The sequence below is a fragment of the Cricetulus griseus genome (genome assembly GCF_003668045.3).
Source record: "Cricetulus griseus strain 17A/GY chromosome 1 unlocalized genomic scaffold, alternate assembly CriGri-PICRH-1.0 chr1_1, whole genome shotgun sequence".
Classification (NCBI taxonomy): Eukaryota; Metazoa; Chordata; class Mammalia; order Rodentia; family Cricetidae; genus Cricetulus; species Cricetulus griseus.
Genome location: NW_023276807.1, coordinates 193,067,324 through 193,085,505, shown reverse-complemented (window position 1 = coordinate 193,085,505; position 18,182 = coordinate 193,067,324). Strand labels below are relative to the sequence as shown.

Sequence of the window (18,182 nt, the reverse complement as noted above, 5' to 3'; positions counted from 1 at the left end):
CGGTGTCATTCCAAGAATAATTCATTGCTTCGTTGTGGAGGCGCGATGATGATTCCTGAGCCACTGTTTCAGTTTAAAGAACTGTAATATCTGTAATATCAGCAGGCTATACAGCGTCCCTCCAGTTGGAGGAGCCTGGTTGTCAGGAAACCGCACTGAGCTTCGCTCCCAGGGTCACGTGACTCGCGGCCTCGCCCCTATCCGGCGTCTCCTAAGCGTCTGCAGCAGCGCTTGGTGCGCGTGCGCGGAGGCCTTGCGCGCTCTGCGGCGCGGTCCGCGGTGAAGAGGACCGGCCAGAGCTGAGAGGGGGTGGCGGATGGCTCTGCGGGGCCCGGCGGTCTTCGGACCCGGTTCCCGAGGGTCGTTGGACGAGGCCGGGGCGGAGGGCCGCGAGGCGGCAGCCCTTGAAGCGGCAGGAGTCGCGCTGGAGGACGATGATGAGGAGGATGGCCGCCGGGGCCTGCTGCGCTGGGACGGCTTCTCGGCCTGGCTACACTGCGTGTGTGTGGTGGGCTTCGACCTGGAGCTGGGCCAGGCGGTGGAGGTGAGGCCGGGCCGCACCCTGTCTCCACCCTTCGCCCCGCGAGCCGGGCGGCCGGGTCCTGGCAGCGGCGCATCCGGGCGTGGCTTGCAGCCCCTGCATGGCTCAGCTGGGCGGCGCACCTCCGGCCCTTCAGTGGGAGGATCGTGGGCTGCGGCTAGGGGTGAAAAGTTCTTTGTAGGCCCCTCCTAAATACTTGTTGATGTTCCTGTTTTTAAAAACACAGCAATAACTGAAGGATTTGTGGCACCCAGAAAAGGCTGCAGCAGACAGGATGTTTGCTTGAGACTTTGAAGAAAGGAACAATACCCCCGCCATATGGTGAATTATAGTAGCCAAACGTGCACGTCCGAGCGTGTGGGCGCACAGATTGTATTGTCAGTTGCTTTAACTCATAGATCATTCCACTAAGACCAAGCCAAAATGCATATCTCAGCATGCATTTTTCTCCTTTTCCTCTCTTTGTTCCCCTTTCTGTTTTGGCATGTCGCCGGGCACCCATTCTCTCCAATTCCCTCTCTCCCATTACAAATGGAATCCAGGGACTTCTGAACACTAGGCAAACTCTCTACCCAAGAGTTGTAATCCCATCCCCTGTTGTTTCTTAATATTGATTCTGTAAGAGTTGGCCTGAAACCTAATGTCATAGGGAAAATCATTGCTTGTAAATCTGTCAGTTTCCATTTTTATAGCATCTTACCTAACGGCCTTCAAATCTCACTCATTTTGGCATTGTTTAACACCCCCCCCTTTTTTTGTAGTGTAAGAGATTTGTCTTATTTATCCAAGAAACGTTCTTAGAAAGAAACACATTCTAAAGTTTTTGGCATTTTGTTGCTACTTTTGGTGTCAATGAAAAATTCTAATCTCATTCTAACTTTGGTGGCCTAAATTGGCCAGGGAGGTTGTTCCAAGTGAAAAACTACTGCTTTTGTATTTCACCCATTTCTTTGTCTTTTGTATCATTACACAGTTCATTGAATGCTGAGTTTTCACTAAGATCTAGGCATTATGCAAGGTAGTGGACATACGAGTAAAAGAATGTTATAACTGGTACTTGTAGATTGAGACAATAAGGTGGAGATTCAAGAATTAATCTTGTTAGTCCATAGGATCAGATTTACTGCCTGACACAGGTATTCAGTAAATATTTGTTGATGATAGATTGAGTTAGTACATAGAGAATTTCTTACTTGATTTGTGTCAGGAGTAACAGTCACCAAAGACTAAAGACATTTAAGATTTGTTCATTTATTTAATGGGTATGAATGTTTTGCCTCCATGTTTGTATGTACAGAACATTTGTGTCTTATGCTTGTGGAGGCCAGAAAAAGGGGTCTTCTGAACCGGAGTTACAGATAGGTGTGAGCTGCCACTGAACTTGGTCCCCTGAAAGAGCAGCAAGTGCTGCTCTAGCCCCATTGATTGGTTTTATAATCTCATCATTTGGAACATTACTTTTAATATGAGTATTTTTTCAAATGGGTGGGATGTATTAACATAGTTGGGATACTGAAAAAATATGAATCGCTAAAGGGGCAGTCTGAGTTTTATTTCCCATAGTTCACATTGCACAGCAATTTTCTGAATGAAGTGGTTCTTAGCTTTTTTTCTTCTTCAACCTTCAAAACAACAACAACAGAAGTATCAACAGTATGAACTCCTTTAGAAAATGAAGACAAAATTCTGTTTCTAGTTAAGTAGACTATTTGAACTAATCCTTGGATCTTGTGTTTCATTTGTGTCCAGGTGAAGGATCACTATTTTTAGAAGTAAGGATAAGAGTCGGGAAGATCCCTTTATAAAGGATCCAAAGAAAGATAAACATAATAAGATGCAAAATGATTGTTTGGTTTTGAGACTGGATCTCACTCGACCCTGGAATACATGTAGTCCAGACTGGCCTTGAACTCACAGCAGTCTTCCCAGTTCAGTCTATACCCTCACCCTCACCTCACCACCCCTCCACCTCCCAGTGCTGGGATTAGCAGTTACATAATTTTGTTTTGATTGCCTTAAAAAAAATTACGTGTGTGTGTGTGTGTGTGTGTGTGTGTGTGTGTGTGTGTGTGTGTGTGTGTAATGTGTGTAATGTGTGTGCCTGTGTGTTCCCGCCTGCATGGGTGCATACTTGTGCATGGTAGAACATAGGCAAGAAGAAGAGTTGGTTCTCTCCTTTCACCATGACGGCCCTTGGGGTCAAACTCAGGTCTTCAGGGTTGGCAGCAGCCAGCAAATTCCTTTTCTCTAAACAGCTGAGCCATCTCACTTGTCCTTGGCTTTTGTTCTTAGACAGGGTCTCCTTATGTAGACCATGCTGGCTTCAAACTCAGAGATCTGTATCTTGCTGCCTCCTGTGTATACCACTATGCCCAACCTTTTATCAATTAAGGAGAAATACAGATTATTTTTTGTTTTATTCTTTTTAAAAGTGAACACAAGGCAGTAACTAATAGAAAATAGTTGAAGATATATTTTGCATTTTTGAAGCTGCACTTGTGTTGGAAATAGACAGGAAGAGTAGTTAGGATGGGATTGATTAGAAATGCAGACTTGTGTTGGAAGTGACATATAAAGTGGCTCCAGCGCTGTGTCCGTAAACTACTACCAGAGAGGCTCACAAAGAAGATTAAAGAATGTCAATAAAACAAATTAGAACAGTAAAATCCTGGAGTCCACTAATGTTATTGGTCTCAAAGTCAGGAAAGACCAGTGGCTCTTCTGCTATGCCAAAAAGGCTGTATTTGTTTCTTAAACATGCAGGATAGGCAGTTAGAGAGTCATGTGACAAAAGAGGAGGTGAGATACATACTCCAATCAGAATGAGATCCATATGAATAATCTATACAGAATAATTGAAGCCATGCAGGGACATCAGCCTTCTTAAAAAATAACAAAGTGCAGCATTGGAGCCACTTTAAATCACTTGTAAGAGACAGCGTGGATAAACAGTCGCGCATACCAGTTTGAGCTACACATTGCTGTATTCGTGGGATAACAGTAGTACATACACTGTTGCTTTGTCAGGTAAGTTAGTGTTAGAAAAGCATTCAGAATGATATTTGAGATTTAACAGTGTGTTTGGGGTGGCATTTATTTTTCTAGAATTCTTTTTTTTTTTTTTTTTTTCTTTTGGACAGGGTTTCTGTGTTGCTTTGGAGCCTGTCTGGAACTTGCTCTATAGATACGCTGGCCTTGAACTCACAGAGGTTTATTTGCCTCTGCCTCCCAAGTGCTGGGACTAAAGGCGTGCAGCACTACCACCCGGCTCTTTTTTTTTTTTTTTTTTCCAGTAAGGAAACTGAAATGTAACCAACTTATCCCAAGTCATAATGTTTAATAAGCCAGGATTTTGATTCCTTCTGACTCTAAAAGCTTGATTTTTCTCTAATATGCAAGCTATCCTTAGTGAAAAATGAAGCTACTCATAGAAAACTGAAGCAATGCAGATCTGTGAAATACCAGTGATAACTTAAAATGAGATTCCTAAGTTATTGGCAATGATAGTTTGTTTTCTCCAAGATATTCCCCCTTTACACAATACTAAATAAAATATGCTGAGCACTTCTAACCTGGAAATCTGAAATCTAAATGCTCCAAAAATCTTAAAACTTAAAGTAGAATGAATCGTAACTCTTAAGAGCTTTAGGTTTCTCATTTAATCAATTCATAAGAGTCCCACTAAGTACTATAGGCTCAATTTTGAGGGCAGTGTTATAAAGTTTTGGTACCTTTTGTAATAGGAACATCGAGGCTTTTTGGAGAAGCCATAATAGTTGGCTTGTCTTTTTCCCACCATGTGCAGAAAACTCTGTATTAGTATGTTTTCTGTAATGATAGCAAAGTCCTGGACACTATGATATGTAGAGCAAAGACATTTATTTAGCTCACAGCCTTAGATGTTCAGTAGTGTGGCCATAACTTCTGTTAGGGAGGGTCTTATGGCTCCATGACTTTAGGGGGTGGCATTATGGTGAGAACTTATAAAAGGGGAATCACATGATGAGAAAGATAGCGAGAGACTTTGTGGGGAGACAGTCCTGGTTCCTTCTTAAAATGTAAAACTACATTTTTAACAGCCCTCTTACAGAAACTAATCTCCTTAAGACCACCATTATTCCTTTCTAGGCCACTGTGTCAAATCACACTGGGGACCAAGCTTCCTTCCTAGGAATTTTATATGGAGAAACATAATATAGTATACCACATACAAACAGCAGATTCTGTCAAATACCTTTTTAATTTTAATGTTTTAAAATTATTTTTGATATTTTTAATTATGTATATGCGTGTGGGTATATGCACAAGAATGCAGGTGCCCTCAGGGTAGAGGCATCAGATCCCCCAGGAACTGGAGTTACATGTGTTTGTGAGACACCTGGCATGGGTGCTGGAAGTCAAACTGGGGTCCTCTGGAAAGCAGCAACTTCTCTTAACCACTGGGTTATTGCTTTATCCCTGTTGAGTATCTTTTTAAAGACAGGATTCTCATACCAGGCGTAGTGGTGCATGTCTGTTTTTTCCCAGCACTTAGGTGAAGTCAGGAGGATTAAGAGTTGAAGATTACCTCAGCTTCCTACTGGGTTTGAACTTAGTTATTAAAGTCAGCTTGGGTTCCATGACACCCTTTATCAAAACACACACACACACACACATACACACACACCCAGTAAACCAAGAGCAAACAGTTGAGCTCTTGCTGACTGAGCTCAAGTGATCATCTCTTTTCTGTCCCTTGAATACCAGGACCACAGACACAGGCTCCTGTGCCCTGTTCTCTGTGAGGTGTCTGTGAAGTGATGGTGGGAGTAATTATTATTTAACGCTTCATTATTATGTAATGAAAGAATTGAATAAGAGCATGCAGTAAGTTTTCTAGAGACAGTGAAATTTTTCCAATGGAAGATGAGAATTAGTCTGAATCTTAAAACTTAGAAGATTTAAATTTTCCTCACATAATAAAAATTATGTGTATATTCATTTAAGAAAAACTGTAGAAAAGAGGAAAGGAAAAACCACTTGTTCTATGTCCTGGATAAAAATTGATAGGCAAAATCAAAATAGTTAAGTGTTCTTAAGTATGGCCAAAGGAAGTTGCAGGCAAATCCAAAGCATATTTCAGTTAGTGAATAGACTTTATACTGAAATGTTATGATTTTCAGTTAAATAGAAGGATGTGATACAATGTAATTCAGGTTAAAGATAAGTGAATAGCTAGCCTGGCATGGTGGTGTACACCTTTAGTCTTGATCTCCCACAGAGGCAAGTAGATCTCAGTGAGTTCAAGGCCAGCCCAATCTACAAAGCATACTGAGTTTTCAGCTAGCCAGAGCTACACAGTAAGGCTCTATCTCAAAACAAAACAAAAAAGTGAATATTTTTCTTTGAAAGGAAAATGTTTAATGATGGCTATATTAGAAGAGGGAGAATCTTGAGGTCACTGGGAGAAAGACTATAATTTCCACTTCATGATTTTAAGGTGAATTATTAGCTCTGCCCAGGCACAGAATGTTAGGGGTTTGCTTTTTTAGCTCAAATATTTGCATATTGTGAGATCTACCCATTTAAACTCACAGTTCAGCGATTTTAGTGCTTTCTGGAATCACACAACTAGTACCACTAGTCCAGCTGCAGAACATTTTCATCACTTCTAAAAGAAAACCAATACCTTTTCCCAGCCTTTGGGAACCACAAATCTATGTTTGACTATGGATTTGCTTCTTGTGTACATGTCACATAAATGAAATCACACATGTGGCCATTTCTGTCTGTCTTCACTTAGCAAGTTTTCAGGTTTCCAACAAGGCCACACCTTCTAATAGTGTCATTCCCTTTGGTGACCATTTTCTTTCAAACCACCACAGTATATGTGATGTAGCTTTAAAAACAAAAACCTACCAAAATGTTTCTACCAGCAACATAAAAGGGTTTCAGTTTTTCCTGATCCTTGTCATTCTTATCATCTGTTCGTTTGAATATCCAGATGGGTAGGAGTGATCTTGTATTTTGCTTTCATTTGCATTTTTCTAACAACTAATGATGTTGAGTGTCTTTATGTCCTTATTAGTTGTTGAAATTTTTATTGTTTGATGCTACTAGGGATTAAACCTATAATGTTCCACATGATAGCATGATAGTTGTAGCTCCAGCCCTGTTTTTACATGTGTGTGCATGTGATACCACCAGTAACTCATGTTCTTAATTATCTCTCTTCTGAGACTAGTCTTCAGGTGGGAAGGTAGATGTGTAGGGTCATAGCAGGTCATAGCAGATACATCTCCTTTTGTAAAGATAGTTCATTTAAAACCACTCTTGGCTAGGGGTGTAATATGTATTACACACACACACACACACACACACACACACACACACACACACACAGCGTAAAGACAGAGTAGTAAATAAAATGAGGCAGTTCATATATATATATATATATATATATATATATATATATATATATGAGCATTTTTTTCTGGGAAATGTTTTTTCTGTTATCACACTTAGTCCTTATTTTTGTCTTGTATAATCACACCTCCTTTATTTGTTGCAACTCAGAAGAGTCCAATACAGTTAACAGAACCCATGATGTTCTCCTGTACTCTTAACATTTAAAATTTGTGTGTGTGTGTGTGTGTGTGTGTGTGTGTGTGTGTGTGTGTAATAAATAAGCATAGAAAGGATAGTCCCCTAAAACTGATGGTAGAGTTGTTGAAAATAAGTTGTATAGGCCACTAAATTTGCTAGCATGATTGAGTCCAGCAACTCTAGATTAACTTAGTTGTAATCAGACATTATTTTGTGAGACAGCCTCACTATGTTGTCCAGGTTGGCTTGGAATCTATGTATATAGTGCAGGCTGACCTTAAAATCTTCCTTCCTAGGCTTTTCAAATAGTGGGATTACAGGCACATACCAAGTCCCCCAGTTTGTAGTGACAGTTACATAAACCATGACTTAAATAGAACATAGTAGTAATGGTTTTTAGGTGTTATTTATGCTTTAAAGATTGCAAGTGAAATAATCTGAGCATGAAGAAAAAGAGACTTTTGTATACATAAGAAATGAAAACTAATTTGAGATTGTATCCTCTGGTGGAGCAAAGCTGGGGGTTTTTGTTTTGTTTTTGAAGTATCTGCTCTGGGTTAGAGACTGTTCTAAGTTTAAAGACAGTGGTAAAATAAACAAGACAGTTCTTTTATGAATTCCTGTTTAAGCAAAAAAAAAATTAACTATGATTTTTTTGTTTTTGTTGTTAGGAGTGACAAAACCTTAGCCTAAAGTAGCATAAGGAAATACAATTTTCTTTTGTATTGGCCTCAACTAATAGTAGGCAAATACTGTACCTCTCAGACTACATCCCCAACTCTCTTTTTACTTTTTATTTTGAGACATGTCTCACTCAATTACCCAGCCTGACCTTGAACTCTCTCTGTAGTAAAGGCTGGTCTTGAACTTAAAATCCTCCTGCCTTAGCTTCTCAAGTAGTTCTGGTTATACACCTGTGCCACCAGACCTAGTTGAGAAAACAATTTTATTGATGAATGCTGTTTCAAAATTCATAATTAGGTGTGACCCAAAGCACACTTAAATTCACCAGGAAAACCCTTCTCCTTTTTTGTAGCTTGATTAAAATAACATAAAATATGAACAACAGAGTTATTAGAAGACAACACAGAGTATCATGTTGTCAATAGGAAATATTTAAAAATGTATTTATGTACTTATTTTCTTATTTTGAAGCTAAGCATGGGACCCAAAGCCGTCCACATGCTGACAGTACTCTAAATACCAAGCTATATTCCAGCTACAGTGGGAAAAGGTTTTATTGGAAGCAAAGCTTATTGAAGAAATTTGAAAACAAATTAATTTGAGCTCTGGCCCAGAATTAAATAAGAAAAAGCTCTTAAAATATTAGAAGAAGGGGCTGGAGAGATGGCTCAGCGGTTAAGAGCACTGACTGTTCTTCCAGAGGTCCTGAGTTCAATTCCTAGCAACCACCTGGTAGCTCACAGCCACCTTGAATGAGATCTGGTGCCCTCTGCTGGCACGCAGGCAGAAGACTGTATAAAAAATAAGCCTAAAAAAAAAAAAAAATAGAAGAAAGTAAGTACTAAAAAATTGAAGATGTTGTTTCCTGAATTCCAGTGATTTCTGGTCATATTTATAAAATGTTTTTCTTTAACAGAACTCTTTATTCCACTTTTTTTTAAAATTTAGCACTTGTATTTTTTTTTTTTTTTTGAGACAAAGTCTCAAGTATCTCAAGATGACCTTGAACTCTTGTTACCAAGGAAGACTTTGACCTCGAATTTCTGACCCTCTTTTCCCTGTCTCTGGAGTTCTGTAATTATAGGCATGTGCCACTGTGTTGTTCTGGGGGTAAAATCCAGGGTTGTTGTGGAATATTCCTTTACACTGAGTGAAGATGTGTCACTGTGATTGGTTTAGTAAAAAGTAACTGGCCAATATCTAGGCAGGAGGTATTGGACGGAGAGCTCTGGGAAGAGGAGGCCAGGAGACACAGAGCAAGCAGGATGGGCATTATGAAAATGAGGTAATAAAGCCACGAGGCAGAAAGTAAATTAATAGAAGTCGGTTAGTTTAAATTATAACAGCTAATTAGAAGCAAGCTTAAGCTATTGGTCAAGCTTTCATAATTAGTAATAAGTCTCTGTCATTACCGGGGAGCCGACAGTCCCCACGAAAAAGTCTGACTCTACAGGGTTCCACTCACACTAGGAAAGCATTCTACCTACTGATACCACCTTCACCATTTTGACTTTTTAGTGTTAGAATTTGTTCCCTAATACACTTTAAAGTAAGTACATATTACTGTTAAACTTTACTGTGATGCCAGGAAATTGAACCCAGGGCCTCCAGCATGCTAAACAAAACAAACAAAAACTAAATTACAAACTACTTGAAATTGGAAAGTTTTCAAACATCTGAGTCATAATGCCCAGCATATAGGAAATATTAAATAATGGGCCTATGTATATGTTTGTGGGCATCTCAATCTCAGCTTGGTGTGGGATATACGAGATTGTGTTTCAAAACAATAACAAACTATAAAGAAGTATTCAGATATTGAATACTTACTCTCTTGAGGAGATAAGAATTTTTTTTTGAGACAGAGTTGTGCTATAGCCCGAGCTACCCTGAAACTATGCAGCCCAGACTATTTTCAAACCCTGCCTTAGCCTCATGGGTGTTGAGATTATAAATTTATGCCACCACACCGTGCTAGAACCTGCTTTTTAATCACTCCTCTAAATGGTTGATCTGCAGTATGAATATCCTTGAGTCTTCTGTTGACTGTTGCTGGTTTTGGCATCAGCTGCTCGACCCTCTTTTATTACAGAGGCTGATGGACAGTTGTTTTCCCTCAGAGGGTTCTGTGGTCCTGCAGGTACTAAACAAGGAGAAAAGACTTAATAGTTATTTAAAGGAATGATGGATGTGTGGTTAGGATAGGCTTTACGGTAGAGTTTTTATTTTTATTTTTTTAATTTTAGGTAATTTTTTCCTTGTCACTTTATTTACTGCATAGAATCGAAAAGTATTATTTCTTGAACAGGTATAAGTTGAAATATAGATTGTTTTCTTTACATTTCAAGTTTCAAACAGAAAAAGAGAATGAGTTCAGATTTCATTTTAGATCTAATACAAGTTCTACTTAGTTTTCCTACCTTCTTTCTTGTTTTGTTACCAAAAGATATGTATTTATGTTTGAGACAGTCTCAATATGTTTTCTAGGCTGTTCTTGAACCACCAGGCTCAAGGTAGCCTTTTGACCTAGCCTTCCAAGGAGCTGTGACTGTAGATGACACCACAACATCAAGTGATTTCTTAAAAACTTTTGGCCATAGCTAACATAATTAACCTTTTTTTTCCAGGTAATTTATCCTCAACATTCCAAACTTACTGATAAAGAAGTAAGTAAATATGTTTCTCTGTATAGCCTTCTGTTATATTTTGCCTATTTTTATTGGGGTATATGTCAGCATTGATAGCTCTCATTTTCTTTTTCAGAAAACCAATATTTGCTATTTGTCTTTTCCAGACTCAAATTCAGGTAACTATCATATGATGTTTCTCTTGAATCTTGTAATAATATAGGTTATAGTCTTCATGTATGACAGGTAACCAATATGGCACACTCAATTGTAGTTCAACATATCAATGATTTTGAGTTTTTGTTTAATGATGCCTAGTCTTGTCATTGTTGATGCCACTTTTTTCAGCTCTTAGGTAAATGTTAAAGCATGATGAGATAAAATACACAAAGAGCAATAAATTCTTAAAATAAAGATAATATAGTATATTTGGTAACTTAAAGTGTATAGTTTTTTTTGTTCATTTGTTTTTCAAGACAGGGTTTCTCTGTTTTTTTTTTTTTTTTTTTTTGGAGCCTGACTTGGAACTCACTCTGTAGACCAGGCTGGTCTTGAACTCACAGATATCCACCTGCCTCTGCCTCCTGAGTGCTGGGATTAAAGGCGTGCGCCACCACTGCCTGGCTAAAGTATATAGTTTATTTTCAGTTCAGAACTTAGGAATTTGCCTGGAACTGTGCAAAGGCAGTAAAAATAGTTTTTAGTGTGTGTATGTGAAAATGGGTTTGTGCACATGAGTGCAGTGCTCTCAGAGGCCGGAAGAGGTCAGCAGGTACCTTGGAGCTGGAGTTAGAGGCAGTTAATGAGCCACTCTGGTCCTCTGGAAGAGTCGTAAGCACTATTTTTTTTTTTTTTTTCCGAGACAGGGTTTCTCTGTGTAGCTATTGGAGCCTATCCTGGCACTAGCTCTGGAGACCAGGCTGGCCTCGAACTCACAGAGATCCGCCTGCCTCTTCCTCCCGAGTGCTGGGATTAAAGGCGTGCACCACCAATGCCCATCGAGTAGTAAGCACTCTTAAACCACTGAGCATTCTCTCACTGAGCGGGGGAGGGGAGTGTTGAGGAGGGGTAGGGTTTCACTATATAGCAGTGACTGTTCTGGACCTCTCTATGTAGACCAAGCTGGCCTTGAACTTGCAGAGATCCACCTGTCACTGCCTCCCAAGTGTTGGGATTAAAGGCATGCCCCACTACACCTGGCACTTGATAGCCCTTTTGATAACTTATTTAATAGTTAGTGGGTCATTTTTTGTAAGTTTAAATTCAAGTGTAAATCCATGTAAATAAAAAATTCTAATATTTTAGGCATATGAATGACCTACAGAGTTTTTTTTAAATGTCTTTTTAATAAGCTGCCCATCAAATTAATTGTGGTTTATTTTACCCAAAGCATAGTTGGAGCATATAAATGAAATTGGCAAATAATATTGAAAGCAGCATTTTGATAGTCTAATGAGCATGCTCTAGAGAACATCTCAACCCAGAGCCCATGGTGGTTATCCAAACCGCTGGTTTTCCTCTGTGTCCTGCAAATGGAAGTTATAATTACTGTGGCAACTTTGAGATTGATATAAAATTTCCAAAATTGCTTTTATTGCTGTGGAAGGGAATCTTGGCACAATAGAGCAGACTTTAGAAAAGAGTTGTAAATCAAGATTTCCTTTCTACAATGCACCCCTGCTCAAAAAAAAAAAAAAAAAGTAGAATAACATTTTAGACTGTATGAAAACTATACAGAAGAAAAATGCTTTTAGAATTCACAGTGAAATACTTTGCCAATCCTACAAATCTCTCTTCATGTGTACTTTGGATCTTTATGCTTTTAGAAAAAAAAAACAATTTGGGCTTGTTCTTGCCTTTTGAGTGCATTTTATCTGAGTATGATTTTAAAGTGTGCTTGCCTTCAGCTGTACATGCCAGTCTTTCCCTCATTGCTTACCATTATCACTATCTGAATGTAGGTGTACCTCAAGCTTAAGCTATGTTGAATACTCAAGGACAGTAATCTCCATATTTTAAACATGTCAACAGAAAAAAAAACCTAGTTTCAGTTAGAGAGAATTTTAAGTATCAATGAATTCAAGAAAGACACAGTTCTTGGGGGTAGACTTGGCTGCAGACAGTATTTGTGTTAAGCAGCAAGGACACTGTAATCTATGGTATACTCCTTAAATTATGTTAAAGGGCCTATTTTTTTTAATGTTTGTATGGACCAATACTTCTGTAAAATGCAAACTAAACAAAACATTTGAAAAGGGAAATTTAAAAATATCAATAAAACTAAATTTGTCACACTACTATCAGACTGCTAGGAAAGCTTTTAAGTGTATCCACCCTACATATTTATTTGGTCATGTGTCAGTAGCAAGTTTATGGACTGATGTTAGTGCAAGGATACACTAACTAACACACTTCTACAATACACATGTGTACTTGTACACTTCTACACTTACACACTTGTATATTTCTGTACTTGTATACTTCTAAACTTACACACTTCTGTACTTCTACAATACACTTCTATACTTCTACACTTACAAGCTTACACACTTCTATACTTTTACATTTCTAAATTTACACACTTTACACTTTTAAAATTTATTTTATTTTATGTTCATTGGTGTTTTGCTTGAGTGTATGTTAATATGAAGATGTTGGATCCCCTGGCAGTTACAGTTTTGAGCTGCCATGTGGGTGCTGAGAAGTGAACCCAGGTTCTTTGGAAGAGCAGTCAGTGCTCTTAAGCACTGAGCCATCTCTCCAGATCACTTCTGCATTTCTCTGCTTCTGCACTTGCCTTTATACTTGCACATGCCTACATTTCTAAACTTCTGTACCTCTATACTGCTACATTTCTTCACTTCTCAACTTCTATACTTCTGTACTTCTACACTTGTACAGTTCTATTATGTGTACACTCCTACATTTCTTCTAAACTTCTGCACTTGACAGGATCTGACCTAAAATACTGTCTCTGAGCAGTTCCATCTCAGCCACCCTAATGACAGCAGGATGAGTGGCTACAAAGATCTGAAGGCCACAGTGTAGGCTTTGTGTTTTTCTTTCTTGTTTGTTGTTGTGCAGGTCTTCTGATGAAGCAGACTGGCCTGGAAACTTGTGATATTCTCTCCATCTCATTTCCCTAGTTCTGGAATTATAGGCATGAACCATTGTGCAGTGCAAGGAGCTAGCCTTGAAATTTTATCTTAGTCATATGTATTCTGAGCCATACCATACCCATGTTTGTGATAATGTAGAAATAATCTTTTAAAGTTGTCTTTTGCCATCAGGAAATTTTTTTTTTCTTAAGTCTTTGAGAGACTGTTTTGTTGAAAAACTGTTTTGTTTGCCTTTAACTTTGCCATCTTAGTGGCACGTGTAAAAGAAACTTAAAAATATTCTATAGTAATCTTAAAAGGGAAGGAGATCATTCTGCCATCTCCCTGACACTCTTGTAGAAAGAACCATGACTGAATGTACTGGTACTTTTTGAATAGACAGTTTGGCCAGAGACCAGTGAATGGAACAACTCTGATCTGAAGAGCTTGCTTTTGAGAGAGGCTTTTGTTAAATGAAGAAAAGCCGCTTCAATATCCATCCGGACCGTCAGTGAAATGACATTAAAAACAGAAGCTGGGCCTGAATGGGGGTCAGCAGTCAGGAGCATTGCTCCTATAAAAGACCCATATCCTATTTCAAGCATCCCAGTGGTGGTTTGAAACTGTTTGGCACTCGAGTTTAAGGGGATCTGATGCCCTCTTCTAGCCTCTGTGCTACACATGCATACATGCAAGCTGACACTCATACACATACAATTAAAATAAAAGAAATCTTAATAACAACAGCTTGGGGCTAAGGAGATGACTCAGTCTGTAAAGAGCTTGCCATGTCCACAACATATATATATGTGTGTGTGCATGCACATTGCAATTCATATAACGTGCAATTCACTCATAAAATGCACAGTTCTGTATGATGGAATAGCTCATTTCATGACTTGAGACAGAAAGCAGAGAGCCCAGAAGAAAGGACCTGGATGCAAAGGTATCCTCAAAGATACCTGCCCCAGTGACCTGCTTTTTTCCAGCTAGGCTCGACCTTCTAAAGTTTTCAAAACCTTCCAAAATAGTGCCATTCACTGGGACAAGCCTTTTCTGGGAACATGATATTCAAACCAGCATTTTCTAAAGAGAAAATCTGAGCCATTGGTATATATGTTTAACTAAAAGAATACTAGACCAGAGCATTTCCCCCCATGTTTTAGTAGGTAAGTACAACTAGATCCAGATGTGTTGTACATACTTATAATCCTAGAACTCAGGAGACTGAGGCAGGAGGATTTTGAGTTTGACACCAGCCTTGCCTGCATGGTGAGTTTCAGACAAGCCTGCGAAACATAGCAAGACTTTGTTTCAAACCACAAAAACACTCAGTTTCTTTCATTTCTTCCCTCTAACAGCAAATAAATATTAGTGCCTATAAATGCCTGTAGTATACCTACCTAATTTGACTTTTGTAAAGGTTGAACAAACGTGAAGTTTATGTTTCCTGTTTAGAATATCATACAAAAAATAGTTATGTGCACAGTAGTAAAAATATTGAGCATTATTGTATTAATTCTAATGTATTGGGAAAAATCAAAGTGATATTACTACAAGTATTTAAATTTTAATTTAACATAATTAAAAAACTATTACTCTGTGTGTATGTGTGCACATATACATGTTGGTGAACATGTGCTGCCATGCATCCGTTGAGGCCAGAGGACAATTGTCAGGGGTCAGTTCTCTGCTTCATCAATGGGTTCTGTTCGTTCATCAGGCTTGAGTAGAAAGTACTTTTACCTGCCGAGTCATTTCATTGGCTTAGCCATTTCACCAGCTTTCATGTGTTTTAATAAGCTGAATTTTAGAGCTTAATAGTTTTTGAAAGTAATTATTACCTGAAAAGTTTAATTAAAATTTGCATTTTAAGAGGCTTGCTGAAATGATTAAAGCTGAAAATTGTTAATTTGGATGATTAAGATAATAAGTTGATTACTTGGACTCTTACTGAATCTTGTATACTATGTATTTTTAAAAGCGCTTCCCATTGTGAAATGTAAAACACATATAGGACCAATTAATAGAACTTTACTAGCACCTCAGAAACCTCCTGAAGCATCTTCTGACTCATCCACTCCCTTCTCCAAGTGTGACCACTGATTGTTAGGATAAAGGATTGTTAGGATAAATTTTTTTTTCATTTCTAGGTCATATATCTTCAAACACTACAGTTTTGCCTACTTTTAAAAGTTTCTGTATTTGGAAACTGGGGCTGTAGTTTAGTGGATGTAATGCTTACCTAGCTAGCATTCAAGAGTCCCAATGTTCACAGCTCTGCATTACATAAAATTGGCACTGGCATAACTAATCTCAACACTTCAGGTAGGGACGGGAGGATCAGGACTTCAAGGCTGCATAGCAACTCCGAGGTCAGCCTGAGCTACATGACACCCTATCTCAAAAAGATTTTTAAAGATTTTTATATACTTGGATATGGTGGCACACGCCTTTAATCCCAGCACTTGGGAGGTAGAGGCAGGGCAGGAGGGTTGCTGAATTCAAAACTAGCCTTTGTCTGCATAGTGTCCTGGGCATCCACACAGTGAGACCCTGTACAGAAAAACAAAAGTTCATATAGATGTAGATTTAAACAAGAGGTGTGTGTGTCTGTGTTTAGCTTCATTTGTTTATATTTGTGAGATGACATCACATGCAGACAAATTAAAACAACGAATAACACTGGAAAATGAAGCAGGAAAAATTGTAGAGACCCTGGCCGGGCGTTGGTGGCGCATGCCTTTAATCCTAAAACTCAGGAGGCAGAGGCAGACAGATCTCTGTGAGTTTGAGGCCAGCCTGGTCTACAGAGTGAGTGCCAGGATAGGCTCCAAAGCTACACAGAGAAACCCTGTCTCGAAGCCCCCCCCCAAAAAAAATTGTAGAGACCCTTAGGAATTAAGATGTGCATTTTTCCTCTAACTAGCAAGGTGTCCTTGAACAAGTCCAGAATTTATTTGTTAGTTTATTTTTTTATTTTGTGTTTATGAGACACAGTCTCATTCTGTAGCACTGGCTATTCTAGACCTCACTCTGTAAACCAGGCGTCAGCCTCCAGAGATCCACCTGCCTCTGCCTCCCTAGTGCTAGGATTAAAGGTTTGTTCCACTACTCCTGCCTAAGTCCTAGAATTTTTAAACTGTCTTTTTTTTTCTTCTCTTAAACAATAAGAATTGTGTTTAAATTATTTGTAAAGTTCTTTCACTCTAATATTGACGAAACTGGATCAGTGTCACCCTAAGTCGTCCTGACTGGCTGTTCTTTTTGTTTTCATTAGGTTGTCTTGGAGATACCCAGTTTTGTTTTAGATTCCGACAGTCTTCTGGGAGGAGGGTGTCACTGCATTGTCTTCTCGATCAATTTGACAAAGATTTACCAGTTTACTTAAAGGTTGGAAAAGTGGTCATGGAAAAATGTCCATGTGAGAGGAAACATTAGAACTTGTTGCTTTAGAGATAGTATATACCTTTGATAACATTTCATTATTGTTTGCCTTGTTTTATTATCTATCTGGATTTCTCAAAGAAAGTCTAAAAGATAAGGATTCAGTATTGAATGGTATTGACTATGAAGTTACTATTCTGGAAATGATGCCATTGTGAATTGTAAAATTGGACTAGCATGGTGAGGTGCTTTGTTTGTTGTTGTGATCTTTTGAGATGTGCAGGTGGATTGGCATTATATAGTAAATACCATCATATTTGAGGAGTCTTCCCTGTAACAGTACCTCAGATTTTATTGTGTCTATAGGTATTTATTGCAAAATTTAAGAAACAATGTAGCATTGGGGAAAATACTGAATTTGGTGGTTTTCTGATTTCAGTTTGCTAGTCTAGATGTGAATAAAGAACATAAGCTGATGGGTTCCTAGGGAAGCCCAGCCCCGCCTCTAGTGCTTAGGCTATAGTTTTAATCTTTGGACAAGCTAGCAGGTTCTGTATTCTCCAGATTTTTGTTTATAGGTAGGAAGATATGACTAGCTTTTGTGTATTGCTCACATATTGACTTGGGTTGTTAAGGAAGTTCAGTGTTACCATTAATGGATATCTATACATATGTATATACATATGTACATGAACACATATAATTTTTGTCTCTTCTATCATAGAAAGATCCTGCATATTTTTATGGATATGTGTATTTTCGACAAGTTCGAGATAAAACTCTTAAAAGAGGCTACTTTCAGAAGGTAATTGTTACATTTTTTTATGTCGTGATTAGAAAAGTGAGGACTGGACTTGAACACATGGGAGGTGGAGATAGAAGAATTAGGAATTTGAGGTCAACCTGGGCTACATGAGAACCTGTTTCAATTATTGCTTCCAACCTAAGTATACAGTCTCTTTTATAAATTAAAGGAATACCAATCAGTCCTGCCTAATGTAAGCTTTTAGGACATACCTTCTCCATCTGTGATCAGAATGTTCAGTGCCCATTAATTGATGCTGGATAGACAGGTAGAAAGTAATTTGGAGGCTGGAGAGGTGGCTCAGTTGTTAAGAGGATTTGCTGCAATTGCAGAGTTGCCAGTTCACTTCTCAGCCCCCACACTGGACAGCCACAACCACATATAACTCCAACTCCAGGGGATCTGAAGCCCTCTTCTGGCCTCTGTGGACACCCACACATATACACATAAATAAA

The 18,182-nt window shown here is 38.7% G+C and overlaps 1 protein-coding gene across 2 annotated transcripts in view; it reads left to right on the top strand.

The window, feature by feature from the left end:
- Positions 1-231: 231 nt before the first annotated feature.
- Dennd6a (DENN domain containing 6A) overlaps positions 232-18,182 on the top strand; it is a 48,962-nt gene continuing 31,011 nt past the window's right edge. The window contains exons 1-5 of one of the 2 annotated variants that reach the window (XM_027389630.2): positions 232-544; positions 10,438-10,476; positions 10,574-10,616; positions 16,816-16,928; positions 17,647-17,727. In XM_027389630.2, the coding sequence (XP_027245431.1) occupies positions 317-544; positions 10,438-10,476; positions 10,574-10,616; positions 16,816-16,928; positions 17,647-17,727 (504 nt within the window). In that variant the 5' untranslated portion in view covers positions 232-316. The remainder of the gene's footprint in view (positions 545-10,437; positions 10,477-10,573; positions 10,617-16,815; positions 16,929-17,646; positions 17,728-18,182) is intronic. The other variant, XM_027389631.2, reaches the window with a different exon arrangement.